The sequence below is a fragment of the Zeus faber genome (genome assembly GCF_960531495.2).
Source record: "Zeus faber genome assembly, chromosome: 10".
NCBI lineage: Eukaryota > Metazoa > Chordata > Actinopteri > Zeiformes > Zeidae > Zeus > Zeus faber.
Genome location: NC_137199.1, coordinates 15,832,018 through 15,851,545, shown reverse-complemented (window position 1 = coordinate 15,851,545; position 19,528 = coordinate 15,832,018). Strand labels below are relative to the sequence as shown.

The window sequence follows — 19,528 nt, the reverse complement described above, 5'->3', positions numbered from 1 at the left end:
AGCATCCATAAATAATGTGAAAATCTAATTAAAACAATCTGAAATGTGTATTTTATGTAATAAACAAATTGTGCTTTAAATCGGTTCGTAAAAGAAAAACAAGCATTTCTGTTCTGAGCATGCTCAGTCCAGGCCTCGTTGGCTTGCATTGCAAAGTCTTGCTATTGGTCGACCTCGTCACATGGTTTTGGGCTTCACGTTTCTCCAAGTGTTGTCCTTCTTCCACCGCCACGTGTGTGCGTTCGATTCAACTTCCCTCTGAACGGCGAATTTGTGGCGTTTTTTCCTTATGCATTGTTTTCTATCGCAGTGATTTAAAAAAAAAAAAGTACAAAACATAAAAAAAATGTAATGCGTTTGCGTTCGCCTGTGCTGCTTCATGCTTAAAGTGGTTTGGCAGATGCTTGTTCGCCAAATGTTTCCCGGCGGCCCCGTCTGGTAGTTTGGGTCAACTCTTTGTTATCTACATGATAACTTTTAAGAAATATTTTCAATTTCAGCGTACAGTTTACTGACCCATTTTTATTCCTCTCCCTAATAACAATAATTAATTATACTATTACGAGTTTGATCAATTAATACGATTAATAGATTTCGAATTAATAGTAGGCCTATAAATAACGTTTTATGTTGTTATTGCATTCCTTGCCGCAAATGTGATTGTTCAACTTATATAATATCACTCAAATATATTTTACTTTTTTGTCATAAATGTAATGCTCCAGTGTAGTCTTTCTGGTTAATTTACCTGATTTAAAACGCATCTCAATAATCAAGTATTTTATTAAATCAGGTTGTGTTCATATGTAGTTCTCTTTATCACATGTACAGCCTCAAAACACTTTCCAGACCCAGAGAGAGTTTTATGGCACCCCCTAATAAATATATAGAGAGATAGATAGATGGGTCGATGAATTCACTGGAACATTAAAGAACAAATGTGAAGACAAATATAACTATCTGAGAGACATTGGAGTTCAAAGAAGTCAGCAGGGACTTCTGCCATGAGAATATGGTGTCGTCTCCGACACACATAAAACATGATTGATATGAGGCAAAACTTGTGCCAAAACACATTGATTGATTTGTTGGATGTAACTTGTCTCCTGCCATTATTTTTCGTTAAAAGTTTATTGCATGTGTGTGTGCTTGTATTCACCAATGGCTGTGATTTTAAGAAAGGGAACTTATGATATGATGATACTCTGAACTAGTGCTTATTCATGCCGAAGTTAACTAAGCTGGGGATATCTGGGCGAGCCTGTCCCGAGTTTGTCAAAAAAATGTTTCAAAAACATACCCTACTCGCTCACTCCCGTCAAGTAAAAAAATAATATACCTGTATTAGAAACGTGGTTTTTGTGGCATTTTGTCCAACATTCGTGTGATCACACGTGGTGAGATGCCTTTTTTTCGATTGTAAATTGTGTTCATCATTGATTAAGATTCCTACTGTGTGAGCACACAGACTACAGAACATCCTGTATCCTTGTGAGACCGAAGGAAAGCGGTTACAATCATTCTGAAGGAGGGGAAGCCCGACGTTGACGAGGGTTCCGGGTGTCAAATGATCCAGACATTGCGAACCATTTCGGGCTGGATATTGGGCGCTGTCCGTTCTGCTAAAGCTGGTCACACTCAGCCCGCACCAGATCGCTGCTGAATTATACTGTGGTGTTACTTTTAAAATTGAGGGATGCCCTCAACAGTCACATGCAGTGTTTCATTCAACGTGAGGAAAACGCCAAATGGTCTGGTTTGCTACATGAATGCGTACCCTGATGCAGCGCAAAATAAGGTTGCCAGCAGGTTATGTGTACTATCTGAGGGATACTCACGGTGTCGCTGTCTACTGTGAGGTGTATAAAGCCTCCTGTCTCCACGGTATCTCCACCCTTACTCGCTTATTGTGAAAACCTCAACCAGGCGGTGAAAACCACGTTAATAAGATTTTTTCTTATATGTACTTGTATGGACTTATTGACATAGTATTTAGATTTTTCTTTTTTTTTGCGGATACAGTATTCGTGATATACATTTGATTTTCAACAATGGCGAACGAAGGATTCCTGTTCACAGCTTTTGTCTTCAGTTGTGTTCTAATTCTGCCGTCATCGCATTCTGTTAACGGGGACATGAGCTATTCTTTACCCGAGGAGATGAAACGAGGAGCTGTTGTTGGAAATATCGCCAAGGATCTTGGGCTGGATGTGGGCAGACTGTCTGCGCGAAAGGCCCGTTTCGACACCGATGGAAAAGGAAAACAATACTGTGAGATCAACCTGAGTAACGGGGATTTAAACGTTGCCGACAGGATCGACAGAGAATCTCTTTGTGGAAAGAAACCCTCCTGCATTTTGAAATTGGAACTTGTTTTGGAGAACCCACTGGAGCTGCATCGGATTAATCTGAACGTACAGGATATCAATGATAACCCACCGATATTTAAAAAGGACAAAATCAAAATGGAAATCCGGGAATCGGCAGACAAAGGAGCTCGTTTTTCTCTCGACGAAGCGTATGATGCGGATATTGGAGAGAATGATGTAAAGGGCTATTCTCTACAAAGAAATGATCACTTTAATTTGAATGTTGACTCAAAAGCAGCCGGTCGAACGCAATGTGAACTGGTCTTACAAAAAGAATTGGATCGTGAAAACCAACATGAAATAGATTTGCTCCTCACGGCTCTGGATGGAGGTTCTCCTCAGAGATCTGGTTCTGTAATGATACACGTCACGGTGCTGGATGCGAATGATAACGCCCCAGTGTTCAGTCAGGCCGTCTATAAAGCCAGTCTGCCAGAAAACTCTCCTTTAGACACTGTGGTAATTACAGTGAGCGCTTCTGATGCTGATGAAGGAATTAATGGTGAAGTGACATATGAACTCCACCATGTCTCAGAAAACAGCAATGCATTTTCTCTTGACCCAAAATCTGGTGAAGTGAGAGTTATTGAGTCAATCGACTACGAGGAAGAGTCCACATATGACATTCGAATCAGTGCAAAAGATGGTCTTGGTTTAGCATCGTATTGCACGTTGATTATTGATATAACTGATGTGAATGACAATGCCCCTGTTATTTATTTAAAATCTCTGACTAATCCCATACCAGAGAATGTTCCTGCTGGAACAGAGGTGGGCATCATTAATGTGCAGGATGAAGACTCTGAAAATAACAGGCAGGTACAGTTGTCCATTCAGCCAACAGTTCCTTTCAAACTGGTACCTTCCATCAAAAATTACCATTCTATGGTGACAACTGGTGAGCTGGACCGGGAGTCTGTGTCCAATTACAATATTACTATCACAGCCACAGACGAGGGGAATCCACCACTATCTTCTTCAAAAACTATTCAATTATCTGTAGCTGACGTCAATGACAACCCGCCTGTGTTTGAGAAACAGTCCTACAGCTTCTACGTGACTGAAAATAACAAGCCAGGGACCACCTTGTGCTCAGTCACAGCTCAAGATCCAGATTGGAGACAAAACGGTACTCTTATTTATTCTCTCTTGCCTAGTAAGTTGAATGGTGATCCAGTGTCATCATATCTATCAGTTAACGGAGACACTGGAGGCATCCACGCTGTGAAGTTGTTTGATTATGAACAGTTCAGGAGTTTTGACATTCACATCATGGCCAGAGACAATGGTTCTCCTCCACTCAGCAGCAACGTGACAGTCAGTGTGTTCATCACTGATGTCAATGACAACACTCCCCAGATACTGTATCCCTCCACTGAAGGAAATTCCATCACTGAGCTGGTCCCAAAATCGGTGCATGGAGGGTCTCTGGTTTCCAAGGTGATAGCAGTGGATTCAGATTCTGGTCAGAATTCTTGGCTGTCCTATCATATCATTAAATCCACTGATCCAGGACTTTTTACTCTTGGACTCCACAGCGGAGAGATCAGGACACAGAGGGACATTTCTGAATCTGACAACATGAAACAAAATCTTTTGATCGCAGTAAAAGACAATGGGCAGCCATCTCTCTCTGCCACTTGTTCCATGTATTTACTTATTTCTGATAATTTTGCTGACGTGCCGGAACTGAAAGAAATGTCTTACGAGGAAAACAGTTCCAAACTGACCTCCTATCTCATCATCGCGTTGGTATCTGTCTCCACTGTTTTCCTGACTTTCATTATCATCGTGCTTGGTGTGAGGTTTTGCCGCAGGAGAAAACCAAGACTGTTGTTTGATGGGGCGGTCGCCATACCCAGCACCTATCTCCCACCAAATTACTCAGATGTTGACGGTACAGGAACTTTACGCAGTGCATACAACTACGACACTTATTTAACCACGGGATCAAGAACCAGTGATTTCAAGTTTGTTCAATCCTACAATGACAACACGCTGCCTGTTGACCAGACTCTAAGAAAAATACCAACTGATTTATCAGATCTGTTTGGAGAATCTAAGGAGTCACCAGAGGTAAGACAAAATACACATTTTGAACTTAAAATAAATGTGTAGCTGTTTGTTTTATTCCTTTAATTTTATTATTTATCACTTTGAGTGTTAAGTTTGCTGTCTGTGAAATACTATGATTTAGTTTCAAAATAATTGTTGATTATTCAGACTGCGTACTACATTATAATGCTACAATAATATGTCATGTGGACTCTGAGTTAGTTGAGTTGAATTTAATATGTTGCTCATCTTTTATTGCACACTTCTAGAAAGCATGTATGTGAAATGGCATCGTGTTGCACCTTAACTTGTTTATACAAATTAAATCACAGATTGGTTACATATCAATGTCTATATAAAATGATGTGGTTGAATCACATACCACTTTGATCTCAAATTTTGAATTCCAGTTTGTAAATTTTTTTGAGGTCAAGTCATGTCAAGCATTGCATCACACTTTCCATACAAATAAACTCACTCTGCTTTACATTAAAATATCATTAAATCACATAAATACTCATATCTAAGTATTTTAAGACATGTATGAACACATAAAAAGTAGAGTGTTAAACCCCTCCTCACTGATGTCCACATAAAATACATCATTCATAATCCTTATCAATCCTCACAGAGCAATCATTAATTCACAAGATAGAGTATTCACGATCCTGCCACACTACTGCCACAACAACTACACACATACCAACATAGTATATAACAAAGCCACACAAATGAATGTGCGTAAACTAACTACCCAACAGCAAAAGAGAGAAAAAAAAAAAGCAAGGTCTTTTAAGTTCCTGTTTAGGGCATTGTGAAGCATCTAAGGTCCTTGGACAGCTGGACAGGCTTTTGCCATATTCTAAAATGAAACTCTTTTTTTGAAAATTGAAAATATTATTAGCTTCCGATTCTTTGGAAGTGGAGCTCTCTTTTTGAACAATGCTGTGGAGATTATAATTATTATTATTTAAGAATTATTCTCAAATAATTGTTGTTTGCATAAGGTCCAGGAGGATCTCTGCCCCATTCAAACTGAGCAAAATGTGTAGTCATGTACAGTAAGTTTATTTAAAGGTCCATTTCTATGTGGATATCGGAGGAAGTGCTTGTAGTGTCGCTGTTTACCAGGCTAGACCCTGTACCTGAGAAAATGAAACAAGGATATATTTTTGGAAATATCGTTCTTAAGTTGGATGTGAGCAGATTATCTCTGTGAAGGGTCCGTTTTTACTCCAATATCAACATTAAAATAAATAAATAAATAAAATATCTATATATATATATATATATACTTATAAAGGTGGCTTTGCATAATTTCCCTCAACACTCTCGTAATCAGTCAAAGATAATATACTGTTCAACCTTTTTTTTTACTTGTGTGTGTATATATACTGTAGGTTCACATAGATTTTAGATTCATATAGCCATATCAATAGCTTCATCATATGAAATGTAAATTTAATGCTGCAGCAAGAACTTCATGTCAAAATCACTTGACCGATACAGATAACATTTTAAATATCAGTTTATATGTGTGGTGTTGGAAACAAAGGAGGAGGATTTGCATTTTTTGGCTTTGTCTAATTTTACTGAACATCAGCAAATCGCTCATTCACTGCTGCCAGTAATGTGCTCCACATAGTTTTGAGTCTTATGTTTTTGCAAACAACATCTGGAGAGAAGTGACACCAAAATCCGATCTGTGGCTAGTGTATCAAAAATGTCATTCATTAGTTTGTGTTTTTGGATTTGTTTTTGTCAATGACAACGACTCCAAATGTCAGTGGTAAAGATTTCATGTTTTCCAACAATGTTATAATGTACATTGTCATAAAGTTGGAGGCTTACCCCTTTGGTAAGGTGGTGCCATATTATAATGATGCCTTGGAATCTCATATGTGGCCTCTATGTTGGTTGTTCCTGTGTAGCAGACGTGACATAAGGTTCAGAAGTGGTGTGGCATTTTTTTTTATGAATGTTCCTTTGGGCCCAATATTTTTTGCTTATCTAATGACTCGGCTCATATCCAAAGCAATTGAGCCTCGAAGTGTTGGCCATATTATTTTACTGATTATGATCTAATGGGCAAAACTAACCCTATAGATCAACTTTCCGATAAGAGATGCTTTCTGGATACAGACCCTTGTCAGTTAAATCTCCGGGACCTACTGGTAGGCTATAACCAAATCATATCACTTTCCAATTCTCATCAGTATTACTGGCTGTGTGATTTTTCAAATATTACTACACTATGAACATGGTTTTAAACAGACAACTTTTATTTGCATTACTATCAGTCCTGCTGTCGTAAATCTCTTCAAATATGACTTCCACCGTCACACTGTTAAGCCGTAGAATATACCAACACAAAGAAGAGGTTAAAATGTAGAAATGCTGTTTAATTTTAAAACATTCCTGTGGTGTGGGAGTGGGGGAGGGGCAGCATCCATAAATAATATGAAAATATATTTAAAACAATCTGAAAATTATATTTTATATAATTAGTTAATTGTGTTTAAAATGAAATCATAAAAAAAACAATCATTTCTGTTCTGAGCATGCTCAGTCCAGGCCTCGTTGGCTTGCATTGCAAAGTCTTGCTATTGGTCGACTTCATCACATGGTTTTGGGCTTCACGTCTTTCCAAGGGTTTTCATTCTTCCAGCGTTTGTGTCTTTTGTTCAACTTCCCTCTGAACGGCGAATTTGTGGCGTTTTCCCCCTCGGCATTTTTTTCTATCGCTGTGAATAAAAAAGTACAGAACATAAACAAAGAAACGCAATGTGCGTTCGCCTGTGCTGCTTAATGCACTATACGAAGTAGTTTGGCAGATGCTTGTTCGCCAAACGTCTCCCGGCGGCGCTGTCTGGTTGTATTGGTCAACTCTTTGTTATCTCCATGATATCTTTTGAGAGATATTTTCAATTTCAGCTTACAGTTTACTGACCCATTTCTGTACCTCCTCCTAATAACAATAATTAAGTATTATACTACTAAGTAGTTAAATTTATACAAATAATAAATTAGGTATTAATAGCAGTCATAATTATAACGATTTATGTTGTTATGCATTCCTTGCAATAAAGGGGATTGGTTAACGTATATACTATCACTAAAATATATTGAACCTTTTATTTTTCATGAATGTAATGCCCGAGTGTAGTCTCTGTGGTTAGTTTACCTGACAGATATTAATTTAAAATGCATCTCAATAATCCAGTTATATATTAAATCGGGTTGTGTTTATGTGTAGTTCTCCTTACCACATTTTCAGCCTCAAAGGACGTTAGCGTTTTGTTGCACCCCATAACGGAAAGCCCTGCGATGGGCCAGCAAAAAAACTCTGCAAAATCCAAATAATATACATGTTTTTGAACGAGTGGCTTTTGTGGCATTTTGTTCAACATTCTTTGTCATATCGAGTGCTGGCTCTGAATTATTACATGTTGTGACCTGACTTTTATTTTTATTGTAAATTGTGTTCATCGTTGATTAAGATTCCTACTGTGTGAACCTACAGGATACAGAAAAACCTCTATCTGTTTGAGACCGATTATAATCAGGGAGGGGGAGCCCGATGTTGAGGATGGATCCGAGGGTGAAGTGATCCAAACTTTGCGAACCATTTCGGGCTGGATATTGGGCGCTATCCGTGGTGCTAAAGCTGGTCACACTCAGCCCGCAACAGATCGCTGCTGAATTATATTGTGCAGTTACTCCTAAAATGGAGGGATTCCCAAAACAGTCACATGCAATGTTTCATTCAACGTGAGGAGAACGCCTAATGGTCTGGTTTGCTAAATGAATGCGTACCCTGATGCAGCGCAGAAAACTGTTGCCCTGCATGTGATGTGTCATATCTGAGGGATACTCACAGTGTCGCTGTCTACTGTGAGGTGCATAAAGCCTCCTGTCTCCACGGCATCTCCACCCATACTCGGCTATTGTGCAAACCTCTACCAGGCGGTGAGAACCACGTAATTCAGATTTGTTCTTGTATGCACTTGTATGGACCTATTTACATCGTATTTTGAGGTTTTTTTTGCTGATGCAACATTACTGGAGAACGATTTGATTTTCAACTATGGGGCACAAAGGATTCCGGTTCACAGCTTTTGTCTTCAGTTGTGTTCTAATTCTGCCGTCATCGCATTCTGTTAACGGGGAAGTGAGCTATTCTTTACCCGAGGAGATGAAACGAGGAGCTGTTGTTGGAAATATCGCCAAGGATCTTGGGCTGGATGTGGGCAGACTGTCGGCGCGAAAGGCCCGTTTCGACACCGATGAAAAAGGAAAACAATACTGTGAGATCAACCTGAGCAACGGGGATTTAAACGTTGCCGACAGGATCGACAGAGAATCTCTTTGTGGAAAGAAACCCTCCTGCATTTTGAAATTGGAACTTGTTTTGGAGAACCCACTGGAGCTGCATCGGATTAATCTGAACGTACAGGATATCAATGATAACCCACCGATATTTAAAAGAGACATGATTAAAATGGAAATCGGGGAATCAACAGAGAGAGGCACTCGTTTTTCTTTAGACGAAGCCCACGATGCGGATATCGGAGAGAATGCTGTTAAGAGCTATTCTCTACAAAGAAATGATCACTTTATTTTGAACACTGAAACGAAAACAGCCGGTCGAACGCAATGTGAACTGGTCTTACAAAATAAAATAGACCGTGAAAGCCAATATGAGCTGGATTTTGTCCTCACGGCTCTGGATGGAGGTTCTCCTCAGAGATCTGGTACTGTGGTGATACACGTCACGGTGCTGGATGCGAATGATAACGCCCCAGTGTTCAGTCAGGCCGTCTATAAAGCCAGTCTGCCAGAAAACTCTCCTTTAGACACTGTGGTAATTACAGTGAGCGCTTCTGATGCTGATGAAGGAATTAATGGTGAAGTGACATATGAACTAGACCATGTCTCAGAAAACAGCAATGCATTTTCCCTCGACCCAAAATCTGGTGAAGTGAGAGTTATTGAGTCAATCGACTATGAGGAAGAGTCCACATATGAAATTCGAATCAGTGCAAAAGACGGCCTGGGTTTAACCTCACACTGCACGTTGATTATTGACATAACTGATGTGAATGACAATGCTCCTGTGATTTCTCTAAAATCTCTGACTAATCCCTTACCAGAGAATGTTCCTGCTGGAACAGAGGTGGGCATCATTAATGTACAGGATAAAGACTCTGACAATAACAGGCAGGTACAGTTGTCCATTCAGCCAACAGTTCCTTTCAAACTGGTACCTTCCATCAAAAATTACCATTCTATGGTGACCACTGGTGAGCTGGACCGGGAGTCTGTGTCCAATTACAATATCACTATCACAGCCACAGACGAGGGGACTCCACCACTATCTTCTTACAAAACTATTCAGTTATCTGTATCTGACATCAATGACAACCCGCCTGTGTTTGAGAAACAGTCCTACAGCTTCTACGTGACTGAAAATAACAAGCCAGGGGCCACCTTGTGCTCAGTCACAGCTCAAGATCCAGATTGGAGACAAAACGGTACTCTTATTTATTCTCTCTTGCCTAGTAAGTTGAATGGTGATCCAGTGTCATCATATCTATCAGTTAACGGAGACACTGGAGGCATCCACGCTGTGAAGTCGTTTGATTATGAACAGCTCAGGAGTTTTGACATTCACATCATGGCCAGAGACAACGGTTCTCCTCCACTCAGCAGCAACGTGACAGTCAGCGTGTTCATCACTGATGTCAATGACAACACTCCCCAGATACTGTATCCCTCCACTGAAGGAAACTCCTTCATCACAGAGCTGGTCCCAAAATCAGTGCATGCAGGCTCTCTGGTTTCCAAGGTGATAGCAGTGGATTCAGATTCTGGACAGAATTCTTGGCTGTCCTATCATATCATTAAATCCACCGATCCAGGACTTTTTACTCTTGGACTCCACAGCGGAGAGATCAGGACACAGAGGGACATTTCTGAATCTGACAACATGAAACAAAATCTTTTGATCGCAGTAAAAGACAATGGACAGCCATCTCTCTCTGCCACTTGTTCCATGTATTTACTTATTTCTGATAATTTTGCTGACGTGCCGGAACTGAAAGAAATGTCTTACGAGGAAAACAGTTCCAAACTGACCTCCTATCTCATCATCGCGTTGGTATCCGTCTCCACTGTTTTCCTGACTTTCATTATCATCGTGCTCGGTGTGAGGTTTTGCCGCAGGAGAAAACCAAGACTGTTGTTTGATGGGGCGGTCGCCATTCCCAGCACCTATCTCCCACCAAATTACTCAGATGTTGACGGTACAGGAACTTTACGCAGTGCATACAACTACGACACATATTTAACCACGGGATCAAGAACCAGTGATTTCAAGTTTGTTCAATCCTACAATGACAACACGCTGCCTGTTGACCAGACTCTCAGAAAAATACCAACTGATTTATCAGATCTGTTTGGAGAATCGAAGGAGTCGCCAGAGGTAAGACAAAATAACTACTTTTGAATAAATGTGTAGTTGTTTTTGGTATTACTTTTCCTCATTCTCTATCACTTTGAGTGTTAAGTTTGCTTTCTGTGAAATACTATAATTTAATTTCAAAACAATTGTTGAATTTTAAGAATGCGTACTGCATTATAATGGTACATGGATTTGTCATGTAGACTCTAGGTTATTTGACTTGAGGAGAATGTGTTGCTCACCTTTAATGCACAGTTCTAGAAAGCACATATGTGAAATTACATGGTGCTGCGCTTTAACTTGTCGATACAAATTAAATCACAAGTTGGTTACATGTCAATTATTAGAAAAATTATGGCTTTGAATCACATACCACTTTTTCCTTAAACACTGAATTCCAGTTCGTAAGTTCTTGAAAACTACTTAAGGTCAAGTCATGTCAAGCATTGCATCACAAATTTCACACAAAGAAAACTCAACCTGCTTTACATTAAAATATAAATCAAAAACATAAATACACATATCTTAGATTGTTAAGACATGTATATACATATACAACGTAGATTGTTAAACCCTTCCACACTCAAGCCCACATAAAATACATAATTCATAATCCTTTTCCATCCTCACAGAACAATCACAAATTCACAAGATACAGTATTTATGATCCTGCCACACTACTGCCACAACAACTTATACACATACCTACATAGTATATAACAAAGCCACACAAATGAATGTGCACAGACTAGATACCCAACAGCCTGAGAAAAAAAGGCAATGTCTTGTCGTTGCTGTTTTGGAGAGGGCATTGTGGAGCGTCTAAGGTCATTGGACAGCTGGACAGGCTTTCAGCGTATCCTTAAATTAAACTCTTTTATATAAGATTATATGTGTGGTGTTGGAAACTCAGAAGGAGGATATGATTATTTGGCTTTGTCTGATTTTGCTGATCATCATAAAATCACTTCTTCACTGCTGCTAGTAATGTGCTCAACATAGTTTTGTGTCGGTGTTGTTGCTAACAACATATGGAGGAAAGTGACACCAAAATACCATCTTTGGCTAGTGCATCAAAAATGTAATTCATTTATTTGTGTTTTTTGGCTTGTTTTGGCATTGATTACGGCTCCAAATGTCAGTGGTAGAGATATTATTCAATCCAACAACAATGTATTTACATCGTCACAAAGTTGGAAGCATACTTCTTTGGTAAGGTGGTGTCATAATGTAATGATGCCTGGGAATCTCATATTTTGCTCTTTTTTTTAATGAATGTTCCTTCGACCCAATATTTTTTGCTCATCTAATAACGCGCGCCAAAACAATCCAAAGCAGTTCAGCCGAGAAGCTTTGGCCATATAATTGTATTGATCATGATCTAATGGGCAAAACTCATCCTATACAACTGCATTCCTATAAGAGATGCTTTCTGGACACAGGCCCTTGTCAGGTAAAACTCAGGGACCTACTGGAAGGTTATAACCAAATCATATCACTTTCCCATACCCATCCGTATGACTGGCTGTGGGATTTTTCAATTATTTCTGCACTATACACATAGTTTTAAACAGACTACCATTATTTGCATTAATATCAGTCCTGCTGTTGTAAATATCTTCAAATATGACAAATATGTAGAATTGCTGTTTAATTATAAAAAAAAAAAATCCTGTGGTGCTAGAGCTAGGGAGGAGCAGCATTCATAAATAATGTGAAAATAAAATTAAAACAATTCGAAAATTATTTTTTTTATATCATTAATTAATTGTGTTTTAAATCGAATCATAAAAAACACAAGCCTTTCTGTTCTGAGCATGCTCAGTCCAGGCCTCGTTGGCTTGCATTGCAAAGTCTTTCTATTGGTCGACTTCATCACATGGTTTTGGGCTTCATGTCTTTACAAGTGTTGTCCTTCTTCCAGCGCAACGTTTGTGTCTTTGGTTCAACTTCCCTCTGCAGGGCGAATTTGTGTTTTTATTTCCATATGTATTGTTTTCTATCGTCGTGGGAAAAAAAAGAACAAAGCATAAAAAGAGAAACGCAATGTGCGTTCGCCTGTGCTGCTTCATGCACTATACGAAGTAGTTTGGCAGATGCTTGTTCGCTAAACGTTTCCCGGCGGCGCTGTCTGGTTGTATTGGTCAACTCTTTGTTATCTCCATGATAACTTTTGAGAGATATTTTCAATTTCAGCTTACTGTTTACTGACCCATTTCAGTACCTCCTCCTAATAACAATAATTAAGTATACAACTACAAGGTTGATCAATTAATACTATTAATAAATTAAGTATAAATAGTAGTCATAACTATAACTTTTAATATCGTTATCGTATTCCTTGCAAGAAAAGGGATTGTTAAACTTATAAAATATCACTTTAATATATTTTACTTTTTTGTCACAAGTGTAATGCTCCAGTGTAGTCTCTCTGGTTAATTTACCCGACAAATAGTCATTTGAAACGGATGTCAATAACCCCGTGATTTATTAAATTGGGTTGTGTTCATGTGACGTTCTCTTTATCACATTTACAGCCTCAAAACACTTTAGAAACCGACATACAAAAGAGTTTGAGATATATGTACAACATTCATTAATTGGTACATTAAAGAACAAATGTAAAGACGAATATAACTATACGAAAGACATTGGAGTTAAAATAAGTCAGCAGAGACAACTGCCATGAGAATATGGTGTGGTCTCTGACAACACATAAAACATGATTCATTTGAGGCTCAATTTGTGCCAAGATACATTGACTGCTTTGCTGTATGTAGCATGTCCATTGCCATTATATATACTATATGCCAGAAATCCTTATTTAAAATGCATCTCATTAATCCAGTGATTTATTAAATCAGGTTGTGTTCGTCTGTAATTCTCTTTACCAGATTTACAGCCTCAAAGGACTTTACCGACCCACATAAAAAAGGGAGTCTGATGGCTCCCCATAATGGATAGCTTTCCGATTGGCGAGGAAAAAACTCTGCTAAATCAAATTAATATACATGTAATTCAACCATTTGCTTTGTGGCATTTTGTTCAATAATCGTTGTCATATCGAGTGCTGGCTCTGAATTATTACGTGTTGTGACCTGACTTTTTTTTTTTGTGTAAAGTGTGTTCGTCATTGATTAATATTCTTACTGTGTGAACATACAGGATAGTATGAATGCGTACCCTGATGCAGCGCAAAATAATGTTGCCCTGCAAGTTATGTGTAATTTCTGAGGGATACTCACAGTGTCGCTGTCTACTGTGAGGTGCATAAAGCCTCCTGTCTCCACGGTATCTCCACCCATACTCGGCTATTGTGCAAACCTCAACCAGGCGGTGAGAACCACGTTATTCAGAATTGTTCTTGTATGTACTTGTATGGACCTATTAACATCGTATTTTGAGGTTTTCTTTTGCTGATGCAACATTACTGGAGAACGATTTGATTTTCAACAATGGGGCACAAAGGATTCCTGTTCACAGCTTTTGTCTTCAGTTGTGTTCTAATTCTGCCGTCATCGCATTCTGTTAACGGGGAAGTAAGCTATTCTTTACCCGAGGAGATGAAACGAGGAGCTGTTGTTGGAAATATCGCCAAGGATCTTGGGCTGGATGTGGGCAGACTGTCTGCGCGAAAGGCCCGTTTCGACACCGATGAAAAAGGAAAACAATACTGTGAGATCAACCTGAGTAACGGGGATTTAAACGTTGCCGACAGGATCGACAGAGAATCTCTTTGTGGAAAGAAACCCTCCTGCATTTTGAAATTGGAACTTGTTTTGGAGAACCCACTGGAGCTGCATCGGATTAATCTGAACGTACAGGATATCAACGATAACCCACCGATATTTAAAAAGGACATAATCAAAATGGAAATCCGGGAATCGGCAGACAAAGGAGCTCGTTTTTCTATAAACGAAGCGCACGATGCGGATATCGGAGAGAATGACGTAAAGGGCTATTCTTTACAAAGAAATGATCACTTTAATTTGAATGTTGACAATAAAGTCACCGGACGAGCGCACTGCGAATTAGTGTTGGAAAAAGAATTGGATCGTGAAAACCAACATGAAATAGATTTACTCCTAACGGCTCTGGATGGAGGTTCTCCTCAGAGATCTGGTTCTGTAATGATACACGTCACGGTGCTGGATGCGAATGATAACGCCCCAGTGTTCAGTCAGGCCGTCTATAAAGCCAGTCTGCCAGAAAACTCTCCTTTAGACACTGTGGTAATTACAGTGAGCGCTTCTGATGCTGATGAAGGAATTAATGGTGAAGTGACATATGAACTGGATCATGTGTCAGAAAACAGCAATGCATTTTCCCTCGACCCAAAATCTGGTGAAGTGAGAGTTATTGAGCCAATCGACTATGAGGAAGAGTCCACATATGAAATTCGAATCAGTGCAAAAGATGGTCTTGGTTTAGTCTCACACTGCACGTTGATTATTGATGTAACTGATGTGAATGACAATGCTCCTGTGATTTATCTAAAATCTCTGACTAATCCCATACCAGAGAATGTTCCTGCTGGAACAGAGGTGGGCATCATTAATGTACAGGATAAAGACTCTGACAATAACAGGCAGGTACAGTTGTCCATTCAGCCAACAGTTCCTTTCAAACTGGTACCTTCCATCAAAAATTACCATTCTATGGTGACCACTGGTGAGCTGGACCGGGAGTCTGTGTCCAATTACAATATTACTATCACAGCCACAGACGAGGGGACTCCACCACTATCTTCTTACAAAACTATTCAGTTATCTGTATCTGACATCAATGACAACCCACCTGTGTTTGAGAAACAGTCCTACAGCTTCTACGTGACTGAAAATAACAAGCCAGGGGCCACCTTGTGCTCAGTTACAGCTCAAGATCCAGATTGGAGACAAAACGGTACTCTTATTTATTCTCTCTTGCCTAGTAAGTTGAATGGTGATCCAGTGTCATCATATCTATCAGTTAACGGAGACACTGGAGGCATCCACGCTGTGAAGTCGTTTGATTATGAACAGTTCAGGAGTTTTGACATTCACATCATGGCCAGAGACAACGGTTCTCCTCCACTCAGCAGCAACGTGACAGTCAGTGTGTTCATCACTGATGTCAATGACAACACTCCCCAGATACTGTATCCCTCCACTGAAGGAAACTCCTTCATCACTGAGCTGGTCCCAAAATCAGTGCATGGAGGCTCTCTGGTTTCCAAGGTGATAGCAGTGGACTCAGACTCTGGACAGAATTCTTGGCTGTCCTATCATATCATTAAATCCACTGATCCAGGACTTTTTACTCTTGGACTCCACAGCGGAGAGATCAGGACACAGAGGGACATTTCTGAATCTGACAACATGAAACAAAATCTTTTGATCGCAGTAAAAGACAGTGGGCAGCCATCTCTCTCTGCCACTTGTTCCATGTATTTACTTATTTCTGATAATTTTGCTGACGTGCCGGAACTGAAAGAAATGTCTTACGAGGAAAACAGTTCCAAACTGACCTCCTATCTCATCATCGCGTTGGTATCCGTCTCCACTGTTTTCCTGACTTTCATTATCATCGTGCTTGGTGTGAGGTTTTGCCGCAGGAGAAAACCAAGACTGTTGTTTGATGGGGCGGTCGCCATACCCAGCACCTATCTCCCACCAAATTACTCAGATGTTGACGGTACAGGAACTTTACGCAGTGCATACAACTACGACACATATTTAACCACGGGATCAAGAACCAGTGATTTCAAGTTTGTTCAATCCTACAATGACAACACGCTGCCTGTTGACCAGACTCTAAGAAAAATACCAACTGATTTATCAGATCTGTTTGGAGAATCAAAGGAGTCGCCAGAGGTAAGACAAAATAACTACTTTTGAATAAATGTGTAGTTGTTTTTGTTATTACTTTTCCTCATTCTCTATCACTTTGAGTGTTAAGTTTGCTTTCTGTGAAATACTTTAATTTAATTTCAAAACAATTGTTGAATTTTAAGAATGCGTACTGCATTATAATGGTACATGAATTTGTCATGTAGACTCTAGGTTATGTGACTTGAGTAGAATGTGTTGCTCACCTTTAATGCACAGTTCTAGAAAGCACATATGTGAAATTACATGGTGCTGCGCTTTAACTTGTTGAAACAAATTAAATCACAAGTTGGTTACATGTCAATTATTAGAAAAATTATGGCTTTGAATCACATACCACTTTTTCCTTAAACACTGAATTCCAGTTAGTAAGTTCTTGAAAACTACTTAAGGTCAAGTCATGTCAAGCATTGCATCACAAATTTCACACAAAGAAAACTCAACCTGCTTTACATTAAAATATAAATCAAAACATAAATACACATATCTTAGTATGTTAAGACATGTATAAACATATACAAAGTAGATTGTTAAACCCTTCCACACTCAAGCCCACATAAAATACATCATTACATAGTATATAACAAAGCCACACAAATGAATGTGCACAGACTAGATACCCAACAGCCTGAGGAAAAAAAGGCAATGTCTTGTCGTTGCTGTTTTGGAGAGGGCATTGTGGAGCGTCTAAGGTCATTGGACAGCTGGACAGGCTTTCAGCGTATCCTTAAATTAAACTCTTTTATATAAGATTATATGTGTGGTGTTGGAAACTCAGAAGGAGGATATGATTATTTGGCTTTGTCTGATTTTGCTGATCATCATAAAATCACTTCTTCACTGCTGCTAGTAATATGCTCAACATAGTTTTGTGTCGGTGTTGTTGCTAACAACATATGGAGGAAAGTGACACCAAAATACCATCTTTGGCTAGTGCATCAAAAATGTAATTCATTTATTTGTGTTTTTTGGCTTGTTTTGGCATTGACTACGGCTCCAAATGTCAGTGGTAGAGATATTATTCAATCCAACAACATTGTAATTTACATTGTCACAAAGTTGGAAGCATACTTCTTTGGTAAGGTGGTGTCATAATGTAATGATGCCTGGGAATCTCATATTTGGCTCTTTTTTTTTGTATGAATGTTCCTTCGACCCAATATTTTTTGCTCATCTAATGACGCGCGCCAAAACAATCCAAAGCAATTCAGCCTGGAAGCTTTGGCCATATAATTGTATTGATCATGATCTAATGGGAAAAACTCATCCTATACAACTGCATTCCTATACGAGATGCTTTCTGGATACAGGCCCTTGTCAGGTAAAACTCAGGGACCTACTGGAAGGTTATAACCAAATCATATCACTTTCCCATACTCATCAGTATGACTGGCTGTGTGATTTTTCAATTATTTCTGCACTATACACATAGTTTTAAACAGACTACCATTATTTGCATTAATATCAGTCCTGCTGTTGTAAATATCTTCAAATATGACAAATATGTAGAATTACTGTTTAATTATAAAAAAAAAAAATCCTGTGGTGCTAGAGCTAGGTAGGAGCAGCATTCATAAATAATGTGAAAATAAAATTAAAACAATTAGAAAATTATTTTTTATATCATTAATTAATTGTGTTTTAAATCGAATCATAAAAAACACAAGCCTTTCTGTTCTGAGCATGCTCAGTCCAGGCCTCGTTGGCTTGCATTGCAAAGTCTTTCTATTGGTCGACTTCATCACATGGTTTTGGGCTTCATGTCTTTACAAGTGTTGTCCTTCTTCCAGCGCAACGTTTGTGTCTTTGGTTCAACTTCCCTCTGCAGGGCGAATTTGTGTTTTTATTTCCATATGTATCGTTTTCTATCGTCGTGGGAAAAAAAAGAACAAAGCATAAAAAGAGAAACGCAATGTGCGTTCGCCTGTGCTGCTTAATGCACTATACGAAGTAGTTTGGCAGATGCTTGTTCGCAAAACGTTTCCCGGCGGCGCTGTCTGGTTGTATTGGTCAACTCTTTGTTATCTCCATGATAACTTTTGAGAGATATTTTCAATTTCAGCTTACAGTTTACGGACCCATTTCTGTACCTCCTCCTAATAACAATAATTAAGTATACAACTACAAGGTTGATAAATTAATACTATTAATAAATTAAGTATAAATAGTAGTCATAACTATAACTTTTTATATCGTTATCGTATTCCTTGCAAGAAAATGGATTGTTCAACTTATAAAATATCACTTAAATATATTATACTTTTTTGTCACAAGTGTAATGCTCCAGTGTAGTCTCTCTGGTTAATTTACCAGACAAATAGTCATTTGAAACGGATGTCAATAACCCCGTGATTTATTAAATTGGGTTGTGTTCATGTGACGTTCTCTTTATCACATTTACAGCCTCAAAACACTTTAGAAACCCACATACAAAAGAGAGTTTGAGATATGTGTATAACATTCATTAATTGGTACATTAAAGAACAAATGTAAAGACGAATATAACTATACGAAAGACATTGGAGTTAAAATAAGTCAGCAGAGACAACTGCCATGAGAATATGGTGTGGTCTCTGACAACACATAAAACATGATTCATTTGAGGCTCAATTTGTGCCAAGATACATTGACTGCTTTGCTGTATGTAGCATGTCCATTGCCATTATATATACTATATGCCAGAAATCCTTATTTAAAATGCATCTCATTAATCCAGTGATTTATTAAATCAGGTTGTGTTCGTCTGTAATTCTCTTTACCAGATTTACAGCCTC

At 38.8% G+C, this 19,528-nt stretch overlaps 3 protein-coding genes across 3 annotated transcripts in view; all 3 read left to right on the top strand.

The window, feature by feature from the left end:
- Nucleotides 1–2,123: 2,123 nt before the first annotated feature.
- On the top strand, nt 2,124–6,364 carry LOC307235888 (protocadherin gamma-A12-like; the record flags this gene model as incomplete). The annotated part of the gene is made up of 2 exons (XM_080008147.1): nt 2,124–4,445; nt 6,356–6,364. The coding sequence occupies exons 1-2, from the start codon at nt 2,136–2,138 to the stop codon at nt 6,362–6,364; spliced, it is 2,319 nt and encodes a 772-aa protein (XP_079864273.1). The 5' UTR covers nt 2,124–2,135.
- A 2,255-nt stretch (nt 6,365–8,619) lies between these two features.
- On the top strand, nt 8,620–10,932 carry LOC307235887 (protocadherin beta-15-like; the record flags this gene model as incomplete). Its single annotated transcript, XM_080008146.1, has 1 exon — nt 8,620–10,932. One exon carries the CDS (start codon nt 8,620–8,622, stop codon nt 10,930–10,932), a length of 2,313 nt encoding a protein of 770 aa, XP_079864272.1.
- Nucleotides 10,933–14,450: 3,518 nt separating this feature from the next.
- LOC307236154 (protocadherin gamma-C5-like) overlaps nt 14,451–19,528 on the top strand; it is a gene marked incomplete at its 5' end in the record, with an annotated part of 315,288 nt that continues 310,210 nt past the window's right edge. Inside the window, one exon of the mRNA XM_080008464.1 lies at nt 14,451–16,739. Within this exon, the coding sequence (XP_079864590.1) occupies nt 14,451–16,739 (2,289 nt within the window). The remainder of the gene's footprint in view (nt 16,740–19,528) is intronic.